Below are 25,288 nucleotides of genomic sequence, written 5' to 3' on the forward strand. Positions count from 1 at the left end.
CTCGTCCCAAGCAGGACAGTCAGAATGATAACAGTGTTTCCAGCAGCTGATTGCTGATGTACAGAAAGCAGACAGATTAGGCCACGTGTGTTCGTGCATCTGAGTAAATTATTTGGTGAAAGTCACACATCTGAGTAATGAAATGAGGCTTCTGTAGGGAACTGATACATCCTCCTGGAACAGCCCTAAAGGGAAAGAGATTAGAAATCAAAGGGAGGTGGGAAGTGTTTCTTTTTTCTTAGAGTGTTAACTTGTTAAAAAAGACTTATTTCAAATGACCTGCTAATTTTTGCATTTCAAATTTTGTCGACATTTTGCACATACTCATTTTCACTGTATAATCTGTTTCTCTTGCTCTTTTTGTGTCTCTTTCTTTGAAACAGCAATTAGTAAGACTTCCTATTGCAAAGGAAATCTTGGCTAAATATAGTAATGAAGAGGAGGTTAAGAGCTCCTAGGTATTCTACAGCTCTCTGGTATTCCACAGCTCTCTGGTATTCCCTGAATGTTTATTTCAAGCGAGACTTTTTTCCTTTAAGAAAAACATCATTTTTCAAGAGGAAAGCTCACCAAAGAAACACAGCAACTGGTGCAATATCTGAGACAATTTTTCACTGTTACATCAGTAATTGCAAAGCCATCAGTATCCCTATGGGGATATACCCTTCCTGCTGTCTGCAAATTGAGAAGACTGGCTATAGGTCCTCCTTTGCTCCTAAAAGCAGGCACTATATGGCTTAAGCCAGTGAAGGGGTTCAGATGTGCAGGTGACCTTCTCCCTGGTCCTTGGTCCCACCAGTCAGTGGGAAAGCTCAAGAGGATGCCAGCAGGGCATCAGCAAGGCTGCCATGGCCATGGTCCTGCCTTGGCAGCTTGGAGGATACCACAGGGAGGGCAGGGAGGCCAGGCAGGAGTGAACAGGCACCAACCCAGGAGAAAAGAGACCAAGGAATGGGCAAAGATGAATGGCAGCAGGGCAGGAACATGCTAAGCTGTTTCTGAAATTACTTTTTTCCTAGATCTGTTTCTGATGGACACTGTGCAGGTGGTACTGATTCACAGGCTGTGGGAAGTTCATCCCAGCTTTCACCACAGCCTTAGTTGTGCATCACTCCCCAAGCTGGGGTAGTGCTCTGCACCAGCAGGACAGCACTGGGCAGGACAAGCAGCAGCAAGCGTAGCACAGGGCTTTGCTTTCACCAGTTCCCATGTAACTGGAGAAAAGAAATATCTTCACTAGACAGTGTCTCAGGGCACAGCCTTGTGAGCTTGATAGCAATAGCCACTGGACATCACTAGGCACAACCCCTCCTTGCCAAACCACCTGCCTGAGGCAAAACAACAGGCACATGAAATGCTGGGGGCAGGCTCACCCCACAGCGATTGCCTCCCTGTCAGCAGGGCCTTGTGCCCTGCTCTGAGGGAAGGCCCCTGCTCCTCACTCTTGGACAAACCATCCTACAGCATCACTCACACCTCTGGATCTCTTCTGTCTTTTTGTCCCTCCCTCTAGGGAAAGTCTCTGGCGAGCAAGCGCCTCACGGGCCTGATGCAGTCCTCCTGACATCTTCTTCAGCCAACCGCCCCGTGGGAGAGACATCTGGGACCGCTGCTGGGGATGGGGCATTTCAGGGAGAGCAGTCCCCTGCAGGGGAGAGAGCCTGAGTGACTGGAAGTGGAGAACCACATGCCAGGGGAGCACCTCTCTTCATAGTTTACACCTACACTTTCCTGCCTGCACAGCTCCGTAAGGACCCCGAGCTCTGTCCAGGTACTTTGTTTCCAACCGAGGTTTGGAGGAGCACACTTCACTATACACAGGAGGTCGACAAGGCAAGGGCTTGTTGTCTCATTATTTAAGGAAACAGACCCAACCACAACTAGGAGAAAGAAGAGCTGAGAGATATCAGTATTTTTATGCATCTCCTCTCTCCCTGGCACAAACATGACTGTAATAGATGGCTCCACAATCTCACTTGCTCCCTTTCTTGTGGCCGTCTGGATCCAATAAAATATCTGCTGGAAGCTGCTTCTCCTGCTTACAAAATCTCAGATGCATTTCTCCTGCAGATCCATTGACTTTAACTTTGTTTTTCTTTCCTATGTTTCTCCTCCTGTAAAGCAATGAAAAAAAAAAGGCATTATTTAAGTTCATCACTCATTTCTATCCAATAGCATGTAGCATGTCCAGAGATGATGGTCAGATCCTCAGCTGAAGTCAGGAGAGCAGGAGTGGTTTTCATCACCTAAGGATCTGGTCCATTAAGTCAGACTTTGATACTGGTACAAATCCTCTGATGTCAGCAGAATCACTCTGCATGTGTGCATAGTGCAAATGTGATCAGACTCTGCCTGATGCTCAAAAGTCATGTTTTAGATGTGCAATGCACACACAAGTACACACACACATACACACACGCAGGATATTTTAAAGTGAGTTGGTTTATATTTTATTTAATTTTCTATTTATTTAAGGTTATGCATACTTAATCAATGATAGATGTTCAAGCTTTACTCCAAGCAGATCAAACTGGACTCCAGCTCCAATCACAGAGGGCCAAAATCTGCTCACAAGTATACATGGAAAGGCAACTCTGATGCGGGCAGATGTCAAAATTCAGTCTACAGTGAGGAGGGAATTGATGGAGATTGGACCAGCAGAAGGAGGGTGTTAATGGGCAGGGCACTGGGTGCCAGGTGACCCTTCCTAAACAGCAGCACACCCAGCTGTGATATCATGCTCAGATAACTGACCCTGCTGAGAAGCATCATTCTGAGTATGAAAAGAGCTTCCACTAAAACTCATCTGACCTACAACCCATCAGTGCAACAGCAAACCCAGTAGCTTTTTTCAAATTGTTGGGAGTATAGAGGTTAGGATGAGGACAGAACTGAAGTGACTTAATAAAAAACCCACTTATACTAGCTACAGATAGGAAAATGGCCTGCATTCACATACTGTTTATTGTCTATATATGAAAATTTCAAGACAGTGCCACAAAATCTGTTCAGATGTAAAGCATATGTGAAACAAGACGTTTCTTGGTCTTCTTCTCTCATGCCAAGGCAAATTGGCTTTTTGTACAGGTGGTAGAAATTGCTACATGGCTACAAGTCTGCATTCCTACCTAGGCAAACCCATCTAGCTAAGTAGACAGCTGGCTATTGACAACATTCTTCTGAGGCAAGTATTATTCTAATATCTAAGGCCTATGTATGCACAAAAACATGCCAGCATAGTTTCTCTCAGAAGAAGGACCTTCCCTCTTTAGCTATGAAAGTTCTCATTCTGATACCTCTTTTTTTTCCCCCAGAAAACTTCTATTATCAATTATACCTAAGATCCATACACCTGCATGAATGTACAGTAGAATATTGAGTATGATGTTTGTTCTTTACACATGCCTATACCTTAAAAGCCTGCTATCTGAGGCCTTCAGTCCAAATTCATCCTACACATCCTACATACATGACATGTGAGTTCCAGGACTTCAGAACCGCTGTGGATGTGCCTGGACATTCTTGTGGTGCTCTGCCTCTGAAGGAGATATTTGGTTCCCTCCAAATTGTCACTTAGCTCTCTTTGTGGGACCCATTTGTCCTCTGTTGTTCACCCAGCCAAAAGGTCCCCTCAGGAAATAGCAGGTCCTCATGTAAAAGGCTCACTTGTCCATTCATGCATATTCATACATGTCCCCTTAGTCATCCTTAGGAAAATGCAGAGGTTAGCTCTCCTCAGAGCCTTTCAGATGGTGTTTTCATCTCTGTCAAGCCTGCCATTACCATGCATCACTGGGGCTCTGTAAACCAACAGCTGCTCGAACTCCGCTTCCAGTGTTGCTCAACCTCTGGGCATTTCCCATGGGAGGTCTTTCTTGTGAACCTTCAAAGTGGTCTGCAGAGCATTCCTGAGCAAGATGTATATAGCAAGCATGAAACTCTGGTGTGTAGCAAGGGATAGTAAAGTGTTACCAGGGGATCTCTGCTATGCTGATAGAGTTCTTGACACTGGAGAGGTCATCTCCTGGGGGAAGGATGGGGTAGCTCTGTGGAGGTACTCCTCAGTTTCCTGCAGCTTTGGGGCACATGTGGGCAGGACTGGAGGATGCAGGCAGGTGATGGGACAAGTGGAAATTGAGTTATGGTCCATGTGCAGGGAGCAGAAGTGCCAGAATTTAACTTGGAGATGTGCTGCTGCCCTGTGAGCAAAGCGCCCTGCTCTGTCTCTTGGCTTCATTCCTGCAGGATGGTCATGTTGGCTGCCATAGTATTTTGCCTATGGGGAATATTCTGTATTTGAACAGTTGAGTGCAAGGAGGGAATTCTTAGAGATGCGGAGAGCATGCATATGGGTGTGCATCAGGGGGCCTGGATGCTGAACAGCTTGCCATCTAAATGCACACTCATGCAAGCTAATCTGCTCAGTAATGGCTAGCTGAGCGGACAGAGCTGCATATTCCCTAGAGGGAAGAAAGCTCTGCTCCTCATTTCCTGACTAAATTTCTCCAAAACAAACATGCAAGTAGACAAGACCTTCTCCTGGGAACACATATGAACTGTTCTTTTACGTCACATATGGTGATACTAACATGTAACTACTTCCACATGAACCGCATCCTTTAATTACTGCTTTTTAATGACATTGCTTATTCCAAGTGATCCTAGTCTTGTACATCCAACAGTATCCCACTGAGCATTGCAAGCAGTAATCTGCTGCTTAGTAAGTGTCCCATGTCTTCCAGCTACCTCATCGGGTTGAAGATGAGTTAGGAAATCAGCTTTCCACCTCTGTTTATGTTCTAAATGGCACTGCTTCAAGGAAAGACAGTCTGGAAAGCTTTTACAACGTCCATGCAGTGCAAGAGAGTTACAAAGCTTCCCATACTTACAGGACTATGGCTGTGAAATATGGCTGTACACTGTTATTTGGATAATAGAGTATCCAGAGTATTTGTGGCTATTGTGGCAAAACCCAGGACAAGCACTAGGGAGGTTTGACAAGGCTGTGCAGACAGCGTTAGGCTAAAGCAAATGGATTAATGTACTCTCAGTATAACTCAGCACTAAGATTCCATAGAGTACTATAATAAAATGGTAGCAGGGCAGCCATAAAAAGTGACAGTAAGCTGACATAATAATACCAGAATAAATGTAGCAATAAGGTAACACAGGCCGCTGCAGTAAAGTAGCATTTTGATAATGCAGCAATAAGACACAACAGGATGCTGCAGTAAATTAGTTTGGGGAATAAGGCAGTAATAACAGTGTGTGTGGACAAACAGTGGTACATTTTACCAGGTACTGCAGCAATAAAGATAACACATGATGTCCTAGTAATAAGTTACTACAGTAACAACAACATGATGGACTGTAAAGTTATATCAGGATGCTTCCATGCTGCAGTCAAATCCTGCAAGAGGTGGTAGAGAGACAATGAAGACAAAATATACCCCATTTTGGACTGCAAAACTTGAATCAGTTTTCTGCACAATTATCTCAGCAATACCAATCCTCTCATTCCCCACTTTCAAGGAAGCTGAGGCAAGAGTGTTCCCCCATCCAGACTATTATTTTGATCTGAAAATACAAAATTGACTCATTGTCTCTTCAGCCAAATTGTCACAGACTATTTGTTTAGTCCTACTCACGTGAAACCCTGGTGGTTTTGGTAAGTCCTTTGCCTTGGAAAGGATTTGGCTCTCTAATCTTCTGGCATGGGTGATGCTTTTAGCCTAAAATTATTTCTGTTTTGGGTGGGGGAAGGGGAACCCAGGGACAGAACATCTGACTGTACTAGTCTGTTTCCTGAAATGCACAAATAAATTGAGCATCCTGGAAAAGTCTAAGCAACAAGGACCAAATCTGTTCTGTCTGTCCTGCACTCAAGCACACAAGAATAATCCTCCTGGAATCAGTGCAAGCTCCTGATACATCCATGGGTCTAACCCTGTTCTCAGTGCCTCCACCAGAATGACAGAAGCAGTGTGTCTTCTGAAGTTTTATTTTTATAATATTCTCTCCTTTCCTGCTTTTCCATTTTTTTTTAATTTAACCTCACTTTGTGTATGAAATGGCCTTAGAAAAAATTAGTTTGCTCTAACACAATATGCAGCATGGTGGGCAAGGAATAGGTCTGTCTATTTTCTGTCTTTGTACCCTTCAGTACAAAGGGGGTAAACCATTCTGTAAAATAACAACTCAATAATCATCAGGCATAAGGGTTTAGCCAAAGCACCTACATCAACAGCAAGACTTGAATTTCATATGTGTTCTAGATAACAAGATGATCTCCTGCAAAAAGGATGTAAATAGAGCACCACTGCAGACTCTTGACTAGCGGGAGCAGCTCACAGCTGACTGTGGCTCCTGCAGACAATCCCAACAGATACGAGTTTTCTCCCACATCTCTCTGACCCTTTGCACAACAACTTTGCTATCCCTTTATGGGGCTTCCTCTCTAGCTGACTGCTCAGTTCAAGTTTGGAGCAGTGCTCTGATACACCTTCGCTTGGCTCTTGCCTTAAACTCCTTGGCTTGCTTTTATTGTGGTTTAATGATTAAGCAGGATTATTTCAGTAGATCTCACAGTAGGGTAAGATAGGCTAGGTTATCATGATTTTGACTTTTAAGCTGTGAGCAATTTTGCAGCTTCTCGGCACTGTTTATAACCTGAGCCAGAGAACAAGCGAGGTGGCTGCTTAGCAGAACAGTGAGCTGCTGAACAATACACTATCTTCATGCCCACACATACTTTAAAGTTACTGGTGAGGAGAAACGCTTTGTAGTGAGAAAAGTAATCTCACGGCAGGGGAGAGCCAGACCTGATCAACTTTTTCACATGATACAGATTTTGCTTTGCCAGCCCCTAGCATCTGCAAAGCTCATAGCTAAGAGCCAGCAACCTTCTAATCCTGCTGCTAAGCTTTGGAAAGAAGCTTTTCAAATGCTGCCTTTACACAGCAATGCTATTACTTGAAGCCTTTTAAATGTGAATTTATGGCTAGTGCCACAAGTGTCAGTGTAGTTGCCCTCTATGTTTGCAATAATAAACTCTGGATTCACCCCACACAGAGGATGGATGTTAGTGGGAAGAATTTAGGGATTTACCAATGCATTCCTGTCTGGAGACCCAGAAGACACACTGAAACATCTCATGTGGCAGAGAACAGCTCTGCTGGGGGCAATAGCATTGTTCCTTGGATATTGCTGTCAGCAGAGACAATAAACTGAGCTTCTCTTCCTCATCTTTGGGGACTTAAACAATGCCATCCTTACATAAATAGTAGGTGACAGCTAGCCCTGACCAGCACCTTCTATGGGTAGACTAGAAGTCCTCATGTGGACCAAGATTTCAGTAGTTGTTTCCTTTTGGATCCTCAACAGTATTTCTCACATCCATCCACGTGCAGGTTATTCCTGCATGATACATAGCTTCACAGCCCAGAACCATGGTTGTCTGGTTCTTGCCATGGTTCAGCTGAGCCTCATGCCACTTGGATTAAGGCACACCAGATAAAAATTTCAAGTTATGCTTTATACAACACATAATTTCCCATAAAAGCATCTGGGATTCTAAAATCTGCTCTTTGGGAGTTATTTGGGGCCCAACGAGGAACTGTGGGGTTTTCCTCTGCAAGGGAAAACTTATGAAGGCCTCCTGCCTCGGTGGTGTAATTGAAAGCAGCCAGCACAGGGCAGCGAGCCCTGTCCTTGGGGACTTGCCCATGGTGAGCAGACACTCGCTGCTCCTCCACAAGACCATGTCCCGTTGCCGGCAGAGGTCAAGACCCGGGGAAGGTGGAAGGGAGCCCCGCGGGGGGACGGGAGCAGTGATGGCTGTAGCGCCAGGAGCCGGGCGGTGGGTGGAGGAGAGCTCCAGGGGGTAGATGAGGTCTGTGAACCCCTGCAGCATGAAGGGGGCACGGAGCACCACCTGCCGTGCCGTGCCGTGCCGTGCCGCCCCGCAGCGCGCTGGTGGGGCAGCCGGGGCGGGCCGCGGAACCCGCTGCGACCGCCCTCCCGGCGCGGTGCGAACGTGGCAGTGCCGCCGGGTGGTTCTGGCCCCACACAAGCACGGAACCGCTCAGGATTCCGACTTGGGACGCTGGCGGGCAGGGCCGGGAGCCAGCTGGCCGGGCTGGGCCGCAGCTGCGCCCGCCGCGGGGAGGGACCGCGCCGGGGCCGGGGCCGGGGCCGGCGCTGCGGGGCCGCGGGAGCGGGGCCCGGATGCCCCCGCCTGCGCCCGCCCCGCCCGCGGGGTTAACTCTTCCCGAGGAACCCTCCAGCCGCAGCAAACACCGACAACACAGGCTGCGCACCGAGCTTCTTTGTCACATGCCGGGAGGTGCAGAATGCACCTGGTTCCCCGCAGCCCACGTCCACGCTGATGGCTGCCATGCACTCCTCGGTGACGCTCATCCCTTCCTCTGGCACCAGCACCCTAGGAACGGCTCTGCTCCTCCCAAACAAACCGGAAAGCCGCCCATCAGCGAGGTGTGTTTGCAGCTTCAGAGACAAAGACCTGTGGGTGTCAGGTTCGGAAGGTCCCAGAGCCGAGAGTTATTTGCAACCCAAGCTCTCCTCGGCATCCAGGTCAGCCCATGCACGCCTGCAGAGCCACGAGGTGTGACTGCCAGCGACCCTGCTCGAGGACTGTGCCGATTCCCAGACCTGGCTGTAACCCCCGTGCTGTGCCCAGCTGCGGGAACTCGAGGTCGCTGGGCTTATAGCCTTCAGAGCATCTGCTTTCTGCGTGCCATTTGTCTCTGCAGGACTTGTAATGTTCGCTGGTTTTGCACGAAGAGACCAGTACGGGCCAGGGAAATCAATACCTTCCTCAATTAGACCCCCTGCTTAGTGCAGGTGGGAGTCCCTCTTGGGAATCAGACCGAGTGAGTTGCAATGTGCAGTCCCTTGTCCTGCAGGACAGGCTTATTTGCTATGCTTATTTACCTTCAAGCCATCCTGCAGCTCTGCTCATCTGAGCATCAGTGGTCCTGCACGCATCATGCTCCGAGGACACCACTTTGCCATTACACTGGATCTTCCCCACATCCCCTCACTTCAGCATCTGTGGTTCTCAGCTGCCTTTCCATAACTCTTATTTTCCCTGAGCCCCTCTTGGAGAGGCTGGTCTGTGCAATCTATAAAGGGATTGTCAAACTAACATTTCCCTATGTAAGCTGGCTGTCTCTTCACTAAAAGAAATACTTGAGGGCTGCCACGTACAAAGCTGCTGAGCTCTATATCTGCTCTGAAATTACAAAAGCAGGGGGTAGGAGATGCGTATGTGGTTTGGGCTCACCTCTCTTTGAATCTCAACCCCACAAGTGCAATTTGGCCGTGAGCAGAACTGGCACATCCTGAGCTCAGGCAGTGGCAGCACCTTGGCAAAAGCAAGTTTGTAGCATTTACCTGAACACAGTGTTCAGGACTGTTTGGCCGTGCTGTCACCTCCAGGAGATTGGAATCTCTGACATGATTTTCTTCATGTGTGTCTGTCAGTGCAGCTGCATATTTGTTTATACAGACGGTAGCAGGAAAAGCCTCAAATCCTTCCCTCAGTTGATGGCTGATACCATATGTTAGATCCTCCATTCTGGGGCACAGACAGATTTGGGGCGTGGTCTGGCCAATTTAAGCTAATTACAGCTTTCTGTAATCTAAAGAAAGTTTATCTTGCAAGGACCCTCAGCCAGCCCTGTTCGTACACACACACGTCCAACACACAGGAAAAAGAACATCCTTCTGTGCTTAGGGTGATGGATCATCTGCTGTGGGCCACCTGCAAACTGCAAGCCCTGTCTTGTAACCAAATTCCTGAGCTTCTGCATGTCATGCATTTTGGGTAGGTAGGTACCTTACCCAAAAATGTCTGTCCTCCTCTGACAACTTGCCTCTGGACATGGAGACACTCTGCCATAGTGCTGAATTCCTCTGATGCACCCTGCCTTCCCCTCTGCAAAACAGCCTTCACAGCCAGAGCTGGGCACAGCTTAGTTACCTTCTGCCATCCTTTAATTAGACATTTGTCAGAGCTTTATGAAAAGCAGCACAGCAAACTGCAGGCTTCTAAATGTAGAAGGAATGGCAAGAGCAGTGCTAGAGCTACCTGCATCAAATAGGAGATTAAATTGGTTGTGTGAGTTTTTCTCACCTGGTGTGTTATTCACTTAATGAACATGGTGGCAATTCTGCATCACTCTAACAGTGGTTTCGGTGTGAGCTTTCTTCTCATCTGACAGGGCTGTGAGGTCTCTAATGGGTCACAGGAATTATGTGCCCTGGCTGCAGATGGAGGGACCCACATCAGCATCTTTCCCTTGGCTCCCTGTCTGACTGTCAGGGCATTGCTGCAACCCACTCTTGTGGGACTTGGCCTTCCCTCCCTGACTTTCTCTTTTGACCAAACAGGCAGTTCCCAGAAAACAGTCAAGTGACTGTATTAAGGTGATCCTGCCCTCAGTGTCTCTTTGTTTCTGGGGAGTCTTAAGCAAATCAAGTTGCAGAGTATACACAGAACACAACAGTCTCTATGTCAGATGAAAGGACAGTCCAAATGGAGAGAGAGGGCAAGAGAGAAAGCTCTGTGTTTGCATTCATCTCTGACATGATGGATTCTCCCTTCCTGGAAGCAGCCGTGGCATAAATAAAGCCAGTAAAGGCTTTTATGCAAGAACTCCCTTCACTACCAATAGTCATGGAGTCATAGATAATAAAAGACCTGGCAGCTCATCTTGCATTGCTCCCTGTAATCAGCAGGATTTTCCCTCCTGAATATTCACTGAGGTTACTTTATCTAGCACGCCTCTGAAGCCTCCATGGATGAGACCTTAGCAGATGCCCTCAGGAACACATTCTTCCATACTTGAAATATTCTTACTGCAAGGAAAAAAATGTGTCTGATATACAACATAAAAAGTCATATCTGAGTAGGTTTAAAAACACTGAGAGCCATCTGTAGGCCACAAAAAGCAAAGGTGTTCAGCACAGTAGATTTTTTTTTTCCCCTGAGTATTTCCCTTAATGTATTTTTTTCCATTGTCTTGAGTTTATTGCACTTTATATCAACATCCATTCCCCATCATGAAAAGTGTAGATATTTGTGGACTATCATGACTCTTTTCAGCCTTATCCCCACCTCAGACTATAACAGCTGAGGCTTTTTTCATATGCCAGTTTCTCAAAGACTGCTATTGATTTTGCTGCCTTTCTCTTTCTTTAAAAGATCACTCAGGAAAATCATAATAATGTGAAGACAGAAGGGCTGTACTTGTCCATACGGCACAATTACCCAGTCATTTGCGTAAGTGAGGTGTCACCCTGGCATTGTGCTCTTCGTGGAAAATTACATGCATGTGTCACACATGTTGTGGTGTAACATATTTGTTAAATCTATTTATTGCACATCTTTGACCACTTTACCTATCTTCATCCCACACTGCCATCTGTTCTGTGGCTGCCACCCCCCATCCACTCTCCTGAGTACCCATGGAGGGCTGCCAGGAAAACGGTTCCTCCTTTTCTTGCCAAATTTGGAATTTCAGTTGCAAATTTACCCTAGCAAGAGTGCCAAGGGGAGACAGAGTCAATGCCAAACCCATTCTAGCTTTCCTGTTGGGCACATTTTCAGTTCTGTCACAGTACTTGAAAAGGGGAGCTGACTCTCATCAGGAAGGGGTCATGCCCAACACTACAAGAGGAATCAGCAGTTGTTCCCAGTCCAAAAAGAGCTCCAAAGGCTCTAAAACTGTAAAATCTGTAGAATCTGAAAATAATTCTGTTACTGACATGAATGACCATCTCAAAACCCTGCACATTTGTCTTCATGGAAAATAATGCACCTGGCTGCATTAAGTGAAGGTCTTTTTAAAAACAGTTCCAATAAACCACCTGTTAAAACCACCTACATCACTCCTGGAATCATTTTTCAACAGAAAGGGCTTGTGTAATATCCACACAGATTTTTTGTTTGCATGTAATACTACCATCCTGCAGTCATGTTAAGAAAAAGCTTTATACAACACTGTTGTATAAAGTATTGACTATCATGCTCGGTCAATACATAGACACACACAAAACCAGAGATTTCCAAAATCAAGTAGGGCTTTCCATGCATAGGGTTCCCATAAAATAAGACAAATGTGTTTTTTCCTATAGCATGCCCTGCAGGAGCTCTCATATGCACATACTGTGTGTTCTCATCAGTGCTGTACTAGCACTGCAGCCAGGCATGAGACATATTACCAGCCTGCTTCTGGTGACTCATTCCAGCAGAGCAGTTGTGTGGGAGTGCACTTGAAATGATCCAATTTACTCATTCTCCTGAAGGACCACAGGAGCACCCACTGCAGTGGGATCTGTGCTGGCAATATGTGCAGCAAAGGGGGCAGAGTTTGACTTGGTACAAACGGGCTTCATCTCAGCAGGGCAGAAGGCACTCCAGCTGATGGAAGATCCTCATGGGAGAGGAGGTTGAGAAAGAGGTCCCAGCAAGAGCCCTTCCTGCTTTCTCTGTCCCCATCCTTAGAAGCAAGGACCCAGCTGATGAGCTGGTGACTCAGAAAGTCCTTTGATCTTCCTGGCCTGTTGCCCTTTCACCACCTCAGCTCCCTTGAGGCTGCTGAGCTCCTGTGCATATAAATCTTGGCCATCACCTCCTGCCTCTCCAGCATGCTTGGATAAGAGCGTGGAATACAGGATCATTTCCTTAAGATACCACTTCCATCAGGAATGCAATTTATTATTGTCACAGAGGGGGATACCTCATCCATACTAGGCTCATTAGTGCTACACAACAGTGATGATGGGAGACTTGCAAATGAAGGCAGAGCACAAGAGCACAAGGTGTTAACCTCAAATGTGCTGAAGGCAACCTGTCCCTGCCCCAGTCATATCCTGAGAGTTCTCATACCAGCTGACTTCCCGGGCCACTGGGACCATGCACCAATTCCACAGTTTTCAGGGAACTTCAAAGCACAGTGCAGAGTCTGTTCGGGCCCAACAGAGGGGTGAATTTGCTCTCAACAGGAAGCATTATTATAAATTATAAATTTAAAACCAAACACAAATTGCAACTGGCTGTTTTCAACGTCACATGCCAAGGAACTGTCAAGGTCTGTGATACCAGGCAGAAGTAGTGCCCAATATTAGAGATGGAAAATTAATTTCTATTAGCCTATGAGCCTGTCATTCCTGGGCAAAGATGTTTTTGACAAATTCCATTTCTTCTGGTGTTAACAAATTGCCTGCAAGTAGATTGCAGTATAAGATTTATTCACTATTTGAAATATACTTACCAAATATTTATTTGCCAGAGAGTTGTTCCTGGGGAAATTGTTGATCTGTGCCTCATTCGCAGAGTGTGCTACTGACATTGGATAGTTGAAGTGCAAGGAACTTTGTTTAGTTTTTCTTGGACATGCAGGTCACCTGGTATTGTCTCTGCCACCCAAAAATATGGATAAAACTGTTACAGTGGGGTTTGCTCAACCTTTCTCTGATACTTGTTTTAATTCTACCTTCCGAAAACATTTTTCTAAGTCAAGTTCTAACTCAAAATATTTCTGGAAAGAAAAGGGGGGTGAACACAGTCAAACCTAAATCATCGTTTATGTATTTGCTGAGAAACTATAGTCAGTGTCATTCACTGTGCACTCGATATAGGTGATATAGGGGATTGTATTCAGCTGTAGGGTAGGTTTCTACAGTATTTATGCAGCTAAAACTTCGATGAAAGTTGTTAGAATCTCCTTGTTTGGGCAAAATCAGCAAGCCAGTACTTCAGCCTTGCCACCCAGCTGTTTTTTCATTTGGACAGCTAATTGTATCTTAGGGCTACTAGAAATAGCCAATCCATAATTAAAAGGCTGCTGGATTTAATATACAGGCCTACCATTCACTTTAAAAGTATAGAATAAATCAAACTGCATTTTCTTGCCAGTGGCTAGCACTTTATTTCTCTGAGCGTTGGCATCACTCCAACACTCAGTTTTTAGGGGGAAAAGTGCAATTGTTGGCACCCTCAACTTCATGGAAGAGGTATTTCATTTCTTACAAAGAAAAAAAACAAACCAAAAACTCCCCCCAAAAACTCCCCCCAAAAAACCAAATCAAAAAAAAACCCACAAACAAACAAAACCAAGTCAAACAAGCAAACAAAAGAAAACCAAAAAGCATTCCATCTGTTAAAAACAAGCAATGTGTCAGGAATTTCAATAATTTCTCTTGTCTTATTGCATCCATCCATCCATCAATCCCTCCATCCATTCTCTACTCAAACTTAGGACAGGCACCTAAGAAGGAAAAGGACCTCTTCTCTCAGCATCTTGAACAAAAGCATGTTTTTCCTTAAGTTCCTTTGGAGTTAACTCCAGGTATGCGCGCTAATCCATTCGTGTGTCAGGCTAAGAGCTATTTTGTAGTTACATGTATGTACTGCTCATGTTTTACTGGAGCAGCCAAAACTAACTGACTTTTGGTATGCAATCAGTGCCTACTCCCATTTGTTACACCATTCATTAAAGGGACGTAAGACACAGTTTTAATTAGGGTTGTGCTGAACCAGCAGCTGAGCTTTTATTGCAATCAAGTTAAGTTTCAAATAAAAGGCTGAGACCCATGGCCCTTCCCTGGCAGAGCTTCTTCTGGCTGACCTAGACCTGCTTGGTTCCCAGAAAGACATGGCAAATCCTTTTGTTAGTACAGACCTACAGCTCTACCCCACTTACCTGTAGTCAGCTGTGAACCTGAGCTCCCCCTGTGGAGGAGCATACACCCTTCTCCCTGTAATTAGGAACAGATATGTTTTTGTCTTTGTCTCTAAAATAGATATGCTTGTTGTAAACTAGGAGAGCTTTTACAAAGACTCCACCAGAAGGCCACCAGACTACATGTCTATTGCATAGTGGAGCTGGTTTATTTGTAAATGTGGAGGGTGCAGACAGTAGAGCTAATGATGCAGCCTCACTGACTGGAAAAATGAAAGGAGCAGTATACCCAGAGTGACCAGTTCCCCCAAACTGAAAAGTATGTAAGCAAACCCCTATGAGTTAATGGTGGACAAAGAATGGTGTAGAATTTCCTTAGCAGTGGAGGCAACGTCTTCCTGAAACTTCCCTTACCCTGAGCATATTGGAGGACTTGTTGCAATTGCATGTTGCAGTGAGAATATGAAATGGAAGTATCTCTACAGAGTATGCACATAGCCTCTATAGGCTCTTTCCTGAGTCCCACCCAGCAAGGCACCCACTTCTTCTTAGAATGGGAGCCAACACTGGTCACTTATACTTGTTAATGTATTGACTCTTAGGTAGAACCAAAATGGTAAATCCTCCTCCTCATACCAGTAAAAGTGTCACCCAGTGTCCACGTGACTAGTCTCCACCTGGAGATAGTGCCACTCTCCATCATTCCCGGTTCTCCTTGAACTTTATTGGTGGGACAATATCTAGACCTCCTTGTTCTTTAGGATCAGGGCTTACAGGTATCTAGAAAACAACTGTGCCTTTGCAGGGCTTCCACAGTGATGCCAACTGCACAGCCTTTGGTACCACAAAGGCAGAGAGGTGTGACTCTTGGGTTATTTTGCTAGTGATGGCACATGTATTGACAAGGCTGTGTGTCTGCATACGCTAAAACAGTTAAAACCCTTATTTGGTTGACATACACTGTCAGGAAGCATGATTTCAAAGAGGTTTCAACTAGAAATTGTATAGTTTATTGCTTGCAATGCAAGCAACTCATTTCCTCAAGGCCTCTGTGAAGGCTGCAGGCACTGAACTTTCGTTTCCAAGTTTCCCTTTAAGAAGTAATATATTTAATGCTATTAAAACATCAGTGTTTTAAAAGTTTCAGTATTAAATGTTTTTTACTGGTACATGCAAATAATTTCACTCCCTGTGGATCAATGTACTTGTTACAGTTCACCCCAGAAATAGATCGTAATTGGATCCTGTAGAGCTGGACAGTGTGTTTAGGTACCATCTGAGTATAGCTTCTATGAATGAAGTTACATGGAGTTATGTCTTTGCATAACTTTCCTGTGCCATCCATATAGCAACTGGCTGGTAGAGGAGGCAGCATTGGTACAAGAATGTACTCTGCAGTAAGAGGCCAACAGCCTGGATTTGTCAGATTTATGAAATCGTAATTTGGTTTAGGAGTCTGTGCCCTGGAAGAAATCAAACTCCTAAAATGAAGATTGTGATTATGGACACTTTTATAATCAGACTTCAGCTGCACTGTAGGTGATGGAGCAATATGAATTTCACCTGAGCATCCTGGAGCAGGTTGTGAGAGCTGATCTGTAGGATGCTGGTTGCGTGCCTTTGCTACCTGAGCCACCGGCCATCCAAGTCCCATCTTGGTATGGTCTCTCTTCCCTGTGGAAGCATTTCAAACAAGAAGATGCTTACTATTCCGGAGATTGTCCTTAGACTGATTAATGTGCTTATTCTTTTAGAGGAATAAACTTACCTTAGTTGGAGGTTGAGACAGATTTAGAGAGCTCCTCTGAATAAATGGCACAGGTTTCTAAGGAGGTGCAGAGATCAACTAAATCCTAAATAAAAGTTCTGTCGGCAGCACTGCTTATGCAAAAAATCCTGTGCCAGATCTCACCACCTTTCACATGCATCCCCCCTCAAAATCACAAACACAAGCTGGCAAATCATGTGAGAAGCTGTGCAGGAAAAAATGACATTCAGGTGGTGGTCCAGATGGTGCCAGTTTTGAGGAAGACATGTTAGTGCATAATTGAGTCCTGCACGCTCTGAGGCATGAAGGGCAGTCCACTGCCGCCAGCACGGAGGACCAGCAGGAGCCAGGCAAGAGACATCAGGGGAGGCACAGACAAGAGGTTTAGCAGGACACTTCACTGCAAAACCATCTGATTTATATTTCCTTACCCTTCTAGTTTTTCACTGGCTTTTTCTTGCCTGAGGAGGCACTTTTACTTGTTTGCATCTTTGTCCCACTGCAGCTGTAAGACAGCCCATAGTTGGGGGTCAGCATTAATGTTCCTACTGACTCACAGCAGCCAGGCAGGGCATCAGCTTGAAATCTGCAGGCACCCTAAATCCTTCATCCATCCTTTCCCTCGTCTCCCTCAAATATACTCCTGCATTCCCAACCAAAATGGAGCATGGGACTCCTGAGTGGGTCGGTGAGAAGCAATGCAGAAAAAGCATCTTTGGAGCAGAAAGCCAGCTAAGTCAGCATCATACCAAACTACAAGCCATCATTTCTGCAAAACCTTTGTACACTATGTAGGGATGAAGATCCAGGAAGGAAGTCAAAAAGCACCCAAGGAGACTGAAGGACTCTCCTCGGTGTGGGTCCTCACTTCACTGAGCCTTTGCCCAGCCAGCTGCTCTTGCAAATAGGCAACATGCATGTCCGAGTGACAAAATAAGGATGCTGACATTTTTGTAAGAGAAAAGGTGAGAATTTGCTCATTGATATTTTTTGTAGATTTATACATGTATCTGTTTTGTTCATTTTTTGAGCAAAATAATAGTGAAAATAGGAAAATCTCAGCAAATGCATTAGAGGAAGCCAGTGCTCCAGGACTCAGCCTCCTATCTTTCCTCCACAGGCAGAAGTTCGTTTCTGGTCTGAAGCTTCATTGTGGTGCCTTACATACCCTCTCATGTCTCAGCAACTAGCAGCAAGGTCTAGGACTAAGAGGCATTCAAGAATATTTTGGGGGTTTTAAGTGCTGTATCTCCTTCACCCATCTGCCTCTGTTGGAATAAGAGACATCTTCCAGTAGGATGGACAAAGCACTCCCCTCCAACTAAGGAGGAGAAGGAAGTTTAGTCAGGGTAGAAATGATTCATAATCACTAGGAAATAAAGAAATCTTGAAATTTCACTTCTCAGATTACTTGAAAAGCATACTTTAAAAAAATAGTATAGGAGGTTATCAATTAACTGAGGTGTTGATGATTGCCAGCAAGTTCCTGACAAGAAAATCACTTGCTCCTCTTCTGGTTGCCACCATGGCTCAATCAATCCCTCATCTTTGCTGAGTCTGGTTAACTCATTTCATAGTCACTCATGACTGAGCAATGATATGGAAAAATGCAGTATGTAATGGAAACCGTGACCTGTCACCTCATATGGGCTGGTGCCAAGGAGGTTGCTAATTATAGCCTGACATGTAAATACTCCTGGAAGATGATTGTACTTATTTGGACTGGTGCAATATTAATTAAATACTTTGATTATTTTTGAGATAGACTTTGGGAAGGAGGGGGAGAGGTTGTCAAGGGAATTAACCTTTTCATTCCTGGGAATAAAGTTGTCTTCCCCAGAAACTGCAGCAGAAGGCTATGTCTGAGTTTTCCTCCCTGTTTTCTCTGTCTTCCTGTCTTTGGCCTACTCCCATGAGACCTCCCATCATTATCTGCTTGCTCTTGGTCTCCCCTGGCTCTGTGCCCATGCCTGTTCCTCAAAATCATGACTCACCTGCCTCCTCAAGCAGGAAGAAACCTAAATAAGGAAGAGCTTCTTGCAGGGAACCAGGGTGGCTCTTGTCTGAGGCCTGGCTACCCAGCTTTCTGCACTCACAAAATTTCCAGCCCAGAAACAGACAGCTTCTACTTCCTAGACTGGGTTTCTTATGCAAGTATCAACACAAAATCATCCCTCATGGCTCAGTCTGCCCTGAGTTGGGAGAGGGACAGTACCAAAATCCCTGTTCTGACAGTACCAAAATCAACTTTTCTAGTTGTCTTCAGCATACTTGAGTGGGAGTACCAAGGGCAAGCTGAACCAGCACCTCTGCAGAGAGCAAGACAGCTCTGCTTTACCCAGGTAATGACCCTTGTCTCCCGTTCATCTTTTCATTACAGTCTGTAGGACTGGAGAATGCAATCTCTTATCTGGAGCAGACAAGCAAGAGATGGTTGTGGGTCAGAGCTGCCACTAATGCACTCTCAAGGACTTTCCACAGCTGCACAGCATTGTTTTGAAGATGCAGGGGAAGGACGAGTGTTATTTCTGCCCCAGGAAGGCAGAAGACATTAAATCAACATAATGAGAGCTGATGAGAAACAATAGAGGTATCAGGACAGCACAGAGAAAAGGAGAGTTGTGAGACCTGGATGCTGTGGGCCCAAGAGGCACAGGGACATGCATGCTACTTTCTCCTTTCTCCTGCAGTCCTATGGATCACTGAGTGCTTCTGGGCCACTGACTCTGTGAAAGCAGCGCTGCTGGAAAAGGATGGTGCTGTGCTACCATCAGCTGTACCCCTGTGAGGGATGGGGTGCCAGGGCCACCTGCTGTGGCAGGATTTCCAGCTAGGGGTCATACTGGGTAATGGGCTGGCTGAGGGATGGCTGTAGACTTCTCTCACTCCCACGGGAAACATGAGTCCTGGAGGCAAATGCCAGGGTGGGCAACACATTTCGGTGCAGGCAGCAGAAGCTCTTCCTCTAGACTGTGGCTTTGCAAATACCCAAGGCAAAGTGCACAAAACTGCTGCCTCATGCTGTTTTGAAGAGCTCAGATCTTGCTCTTTGGGGCGTATTTTCTGGACAGCAGTGCATTCATCAACCTCCCCTGAAAACACTGAAGACGTGCAGGTTCTTCATGGTCTGTATGTGAAGTGAGAACAGGACAAAGCACAGGAAAACAGTACAAACCAAAGACAAAAGCTCACACTCAGAAGGAGGTGAAGAAACACCAGACATAAGCTTGGAGATGCTGTGCTAATCCTAACAGCCTGAAATGGGGAGGTGGAGGGGAAGAAAGGTTTTTTCCACATAGTCCTTTTTCAGGGAAGAGCAGCTTGAGTTTAATGGCTGGACTTGAAGTTAAAGGGTTAGTGTTGCATGGAGGCAAATGAAAACACAAATTGATCAAAGCTACCATTTTTTACCAATAACTTGTTTGTTCAGAGGCACTAGCCACTCTTCATGCTGATAGTCTCACTGCATAATCACCATTGGCAGCTTCCCTCACCCTCTCCTAAAGATCCTCTGCTGGATTTTTTCTTTCCAGTATCATTTCCAGGGACAATAAGAATAAATAAATTGCAGCATAAATTAAACAAGATGCCTGGAGACTCTGAATCAAAAATAATGTAGAGGAATTTTGAGTGAGAGGGGAAGAAAGAGGGAAGTTAAATGCAGTGCCTGCCTGCTGGCTTCTCTCTTGCTACGCCTACACCAATTAAGTGTAGCAGCACAGACAGGGTGGCCAGGGGAGCACCTTTGTGCACACATGCTAATTTGTTCACAGGCTGCAGAGCACAATTAATAAAAGTGCTTCTCCACACACTCCCAAAACCAAAGAAGGAACATTTGGAGGCACAGTGACTGGAAAGGATACACACATGGCTGGATCAAACGCAAGCTGGATTTAGGGAGGATTTGTACTGTTCACCTGGCACTTCCCATAAGGATCAGCAGGCACTACAAATGTAAGACCTCTTCAGTCAGTCAAACTTTATGCTGCCATTACAAAATAAAGAGGGAAGAATAAACTTTTAAAGGCAGGTGAAAGAAGTACAGGGGCAATGAATTTAAATTCAGAAGAAATGGGGCTCATGAGTCTCACACAGAGTTCTAGTGTCAACACAGGGTAGAAAGAGGGCAAGGAGATATTCATCTTCACAGTAAAATACTGGCTTTAGCTGTGATGGATGGATGGATGGATGGATGGATGGATAGAGAATCAGACTGTTGTTTCTCTACTCCCTGCCTGCTCTTTCTCCTTTATTAGCTTAAATGTTGGAGGTTTTTTAAAGCAGAGGAGCAAGCAGAAATTAAATGCTCACTCTCAAAATGAAGCTGACATGAGCCTCTGGCTTTGAGGATGGATTAGTTTTGAAGGCATACTAGGCACAAAATGAGGCCGGTGAGGGCTGGTGGTGGAATTCCCAGTAGGGGCAGGTTCCTTTAAAACACAGATTAAACAGGGAGGAAATGCACAGTGTATGAATACGAATTGATGCTGGGCCTTGCCTGGTCTCACTTCATTTGATAAAGCACATTTCCTTATTGCATGTCAATTATTTACATTATTTAAATATGTATCATCAGATGAACATGTCGGCCCTGGAACAGACACACAGATGCCCATGGAAACACACACGTGCACCAGAGCATGAGGAAAGGAGTCACACATCAGTCCATCGGGCAACAAATGAGCAGACACTCCTGTGCTTGGTGAGCTGGGAGGCACAAGCACCCTTTTGCCCAGCCCCTGATGCATTTCTTGTGCTGCCCCTGCAGAAGAGTTGGCTCTCCCCAGAATAATTTGAATGCAGGCTCTGCTCCGTGCTGCGGGAATGTCAGCACCCGGCAGGAGCCCCACTCCTCACCGATGCCTCTGCTAATCTCCAGTATGTGGAACTGCTTGTCTGCGAGGTAGTTATTCTTCGTTTCCTCCGCAAGTTCACAACAAAGGAATGCAAGAGAGCTACATTTAAATGAGATAAAATCCCTGTGCCCGGCAATTCTCCAAAGTTAGTGTTACAGTAAAGATGTTAGTAGTCAATATTCCAGTGTTCTGGCCTCTATAAATGTATAAAAACCTGCACTGAATTCTCCTGAAACAAAATTGTTTTTCTTATGTGATTCCCATTCTTATGAGGAATTTCTGTCCGTGGTTTCTGCTCCGGGTATACGAAGGTCTGGGTATGGCATAGGCTTTGCAGCAAGCGCTGCTGCCTCTCGGTTCTGCTATTTGCCTCCAACTCATGAGACAAAGTAAAATTACACTCTGAGTACCCTGACCAGACATCAGAAAAAATGTGAGCCCAAATTTTGCAGTTTGACTTGGCTGCATGCCCTGGCTACAGGAGTCAAATTTTTCCATTTGTGCAGTACAAGGGCAGAGAGTGCTGTGTGCAGCTCTCAAAACACTGAAGGGTTGGGCAAAGATGGACTATGGATATTATGGACAGGCCCAAGACAAAAACTGGATCCTCCTGAGCTTTCCACTGAGTGATTCCTCTGTTCCAGTCTCCTCCTAGCGCTGAGAAGGTCCAGAAAAACAGGGATGTTGACTGGATTTAGCTAGCTCTGGTGAAATGTTCCTAAAAGAGCAAGTAGGGCCCGGTATAACAGGTAATTTTGCTGATGTATTACACTTCTACTAGTGAAAGAAGAACTAAACACTTTCCTCAACACAAAATTTGATGGGTCAGATTTCTGGCAGGTGTGAGACAGCATAGCAGACTCAGTGGAGGTACTCCAGTATGAACCAGCTGATGTGTTTATCAGAAGAGCTGACCAAGGCAATTCCATTTAGCCTCCTGTGCCCTTGGCTTTGTGCTGCCCACCATGATAGTGGCTGCAGAAGCATGGGGAGCAGCCAGCCTTTCTCTACCAAAACAGCAAACTCAAAGAAACATTGTACAGAACATACAGGTGATTTGCATAATTGATGCAAAGCAGCATGCCACTGTAAAAATCCTCTCCCTGCAGTCAGGTAATCTTCCATATCCATCCTCATCCTGCAGTCTCTTCTCTCCCACTTTCCATCCTGTTAGGCTTCCTCCTACTCACCTGTTGCCATCCTTCTTTCCTGCCCATGTCCTCAGCTTCTCTTCACACCAGGAACCTGATACCTCCACTGCATCTCTCCGCCTCTCTGCTCTTCCAGCCACATACCTACAATTCCCACCGGCAGAAAGAAGATCCATGAGAAATTAGGACATCTAACTAGCCAAAATGGAAAGGAAGCGGGAGATTTTCAGACATGGTCATTACCAATATGAGCAGCCTGCCAAGCCCCCCAAGGGAAATAGCAGCAAAATTTCTTGCTGGAGAAACTTACCTAGAGGCTGCAGCCATTGGTTTCAGATGGTGGGAAGATGACAATCATGTGTGGCATCTCAAAACGCAAGGCTTTGTCTGGGACTGAGCACTCAGCCTAGCCACATGGGTGGCCATTCTCCCCAGGCACAAGCGCAGCTGTCTGTGCTCCCCTGAGGTCAGCCCAGTAAGTGACACTGGGGGTACACCGAAACATTGAAAAAAAATTTAAAAAACTCCAAACCCAAACCAATAAAATAAAATAAAATAAAATAGACCTGAAAAAATAACAATAGCACCACCATTTATGCTTTATATTCTGTGCAGCTATGGCAGACCAGGTCTGGATCCAGCATGCGTCTCTCTACATCTCTTTCTGTTAATGGGCATCTCTGTCTGCCTGTGCTCAGCACCTGCAAACAGCTGGTACATGCTCATGTGTTGCACTGACATCTGTCCACAGCCACCTCCTTCAGCTGGAGAAGCTCCACTCCTGTTCATAAATAATTGTCCAAGCAGCTGCTGGCAGCCCTGGGGAAAAGGACTCGGGACTCAGGAAGGTCACAGAGCAAAGACAGAGCACAGATGTGTTGTGCCCAGTGGCTGAGGCATATGGACTCTTACTGAGGCATAACTCACTGCCCAGGGTGATAATGTGCTCAAGTCTCCCACTCCTTGCATAAAATACAAAGACAGGCTAGGATGACCATCACTGCTCCTGGTGGTGCCATGGGAAGGTGACCTTGGGCCATACTATCCCTTCGCTGAGGAGCAGAGGCTGGTGCTGCCCCAGGAAGATGCCAAAGGATAGCATGGCCCTTGCTATGAGGGTCGTGTGGTGACCTATGTCAAAGGAGGCTAGTCTGTGGTGGTAAGAACTGCCACCTGTCTCCCCATCAGAGCCTCCCAGGTAGCAGGAACAGGAGATCTCCCCCGGAGAATGAAATGCAGCCTTTCTCTTCTCATCACCTGAACTGCTCTCGGTTCAGATCAGCTTCAAGCTCCTCTGTGGCCTTTTGTCTTTCTCCTTTCTTTTAAAAGTGCTTACCAGCCTCCTGCTTCTCAGCGAAGCTACTGGGGCTGGCCAAGCAGAGGGCAGGATCTGACATGGTCTTCTGGTGGGGTGAGACAGGAGGCATAGGGGAGACCAGTCTGCAGACTCCTGCCTGCTGCCTGTGTTTTGGGCTCACGAGCCTGAGCCTTTCTTAGGCAGAAGAGATGAAGATCCTTGCTGCTGAGTTTCTCTCTCTGGCCAAGTATGCCCCTGGAGATGAGGCTGCCAGGGGCTGGCTGTCTGAGCCTTGTGATGCTGCTCAGCAGCTCAGTCCAGCTCTCTGGCTGTCAGAAGCACTGGGGATTAAATACACCATCATGTATAAATCCTGTGTTTAAACAAATAATTCTCTCAGAATAACAGGCAGGCTTTTCCATATGAAGCAAAGCTGACACCTGACTCTTCACCTGACTTCTCTCAGGAGAATATTTTAATGAGGCCCACAGCTGTAATATCACACAGAGAACATTAACAATGCTAATTACCTAAAGTTTAGCCCATGAATACTCAAACAACCATACCTTGGAGACAAATTGTTGTTTTGGCCCAAGCAAAGCACTGATGGCTTGCACCAATGGTTTGCAAAATGAATCAAGGCTTGTGAGAGCATCAGAAACAAGGCGTTAGGCACACAGCAGGGCTGGTAAATAAAACCTTCTGCTTGGACAGAAGGCAAATCTGAGATTGCAGAGATAAATTGCCTTGAGGTGGGCAAATCCCTCCTGAGAAAGCACAAAAGGTGTTGATGGGTCTCTCAGCATCATCTTATACATGATCGGCACAGACAGAGGGGATCAATATTGAAGGAATTCTGTGCCAGGCAGCTGTAGCTGGCACCAACTAAGCCTTACACTGTGCTAGAAGCCCTAAGTCCACAAAGATATGCAGCGTGTAAGTGAGGTCCTGCCTGGAAGACATCCAGGGCCTTTGTTTCACACCATATGCCCAGTCATTCTGCAGCTCAGGGTCACCATGGAGGTGCCTGGGTGTGCTAGGTTGACTGTTCTGAACCAACCAGCTCCATGTGCTCTGCTCCCACTGCCAGAGCTCAGTCTGTGGCGCAGTAAGTAGAGCGATGTGTACTCTGCTGCATGAAGCTCAGCCACCGCCTCTACCTTTAGCTCCTTATCACAAACGCTGCAGGGCAATGCACAACAAGGGCCATTGTGCAGCAGAAGAGGAGACTTGGTCCACCCAGGTGTCTCTCGGAGGGAGATGGGAATTTTTAGCAGTCTGTGTTGCTCTAATTGAGCACAAAAGCATCACATGGCAGGCAATAGCCCATTAGCAACACTGCGTGCTGAGAGGCCTTTTAATTATTTTTGTGTTCCCAGAGGACTGCAGAATGCTCTTCGTAAGCATGGCATGGGAATGCCAATTAGGTGGCCTCCAGCCCTGCTAGACAAGGTCCGGTCACATCACCTTGCGTCACAGGCTGAACCCTGCCCTCCATTTTCTCCCCA

At 46.0% G+C, this 25,288-nt stretch overlaps 1 protein-coding gene and 1 long non-coding RNA gene across 7 annotated transcripts in view; one reads left to right on the forward strand and one right to left on the reverse strand.

Moving 5' to 3' along the window:
• The window catches only part of RGS6 (regulator of G protein signaling 6), a 266,662-nt gene extending 264,674 nt beyond the window's left edge, over positions 1-1,988 (forward strand). For all 5 annotated transcript variants that reach the window (XM_051791575.1, XM_051791579.1, XM_051791580.1 and 2 more), the window contains one exon: positions 1,514-1,988. In XM_051791575.1, the coding sequence (XP_051647535.1) occupies positions 1,514-1,564 (51 nt within the window). In that variant the 3' untranslated portion in view covers positions 1,565-1,988. The remainder of the gene's footprint in view (positions 1-1,513) is intronic.
• On the reverse strand, positions 1,976-23,811 carry LOC127472827 (uncharacterized). Of its 2 annotated transcripts, XR_007905176.1 has the most exons (4): positions 16,477-18,901; positions 16,272-16,382; positions 13,299-13,443; positions 1,976-2,114 (listed from the first exon to the last, which is right to left on the reverse strand). It is a non-coding gene; the product is annotated as an uncharacterized LOC127472827 (long non-coding RNA). The 2 variants fall into 2 exon arrangements; XR_007905175.1 differs by lacking the exons at positions 16,272-16,382; positions 16,477-18,901 and adding an exon at positions 22,523-23,811.
• Positions 23,812-25,288: the final 1,477 nt, after the last annotated feature.

Source organism: Manacus candei, unplaced genomic scaffold, assembly GCF_025592945.1.
Source record: "Manacus candei isolate 608988 ecotype Guabito, Panama unplaced genomic scaffold, ASM2559294v1 h1tg000033l, whole genome shotgun sequence".
Lineage (NCBI taxonomy): Eukaryota > Metazoa > Chordata > Aves > Passeriformes > Pipridae > Manacus > Manacus candei.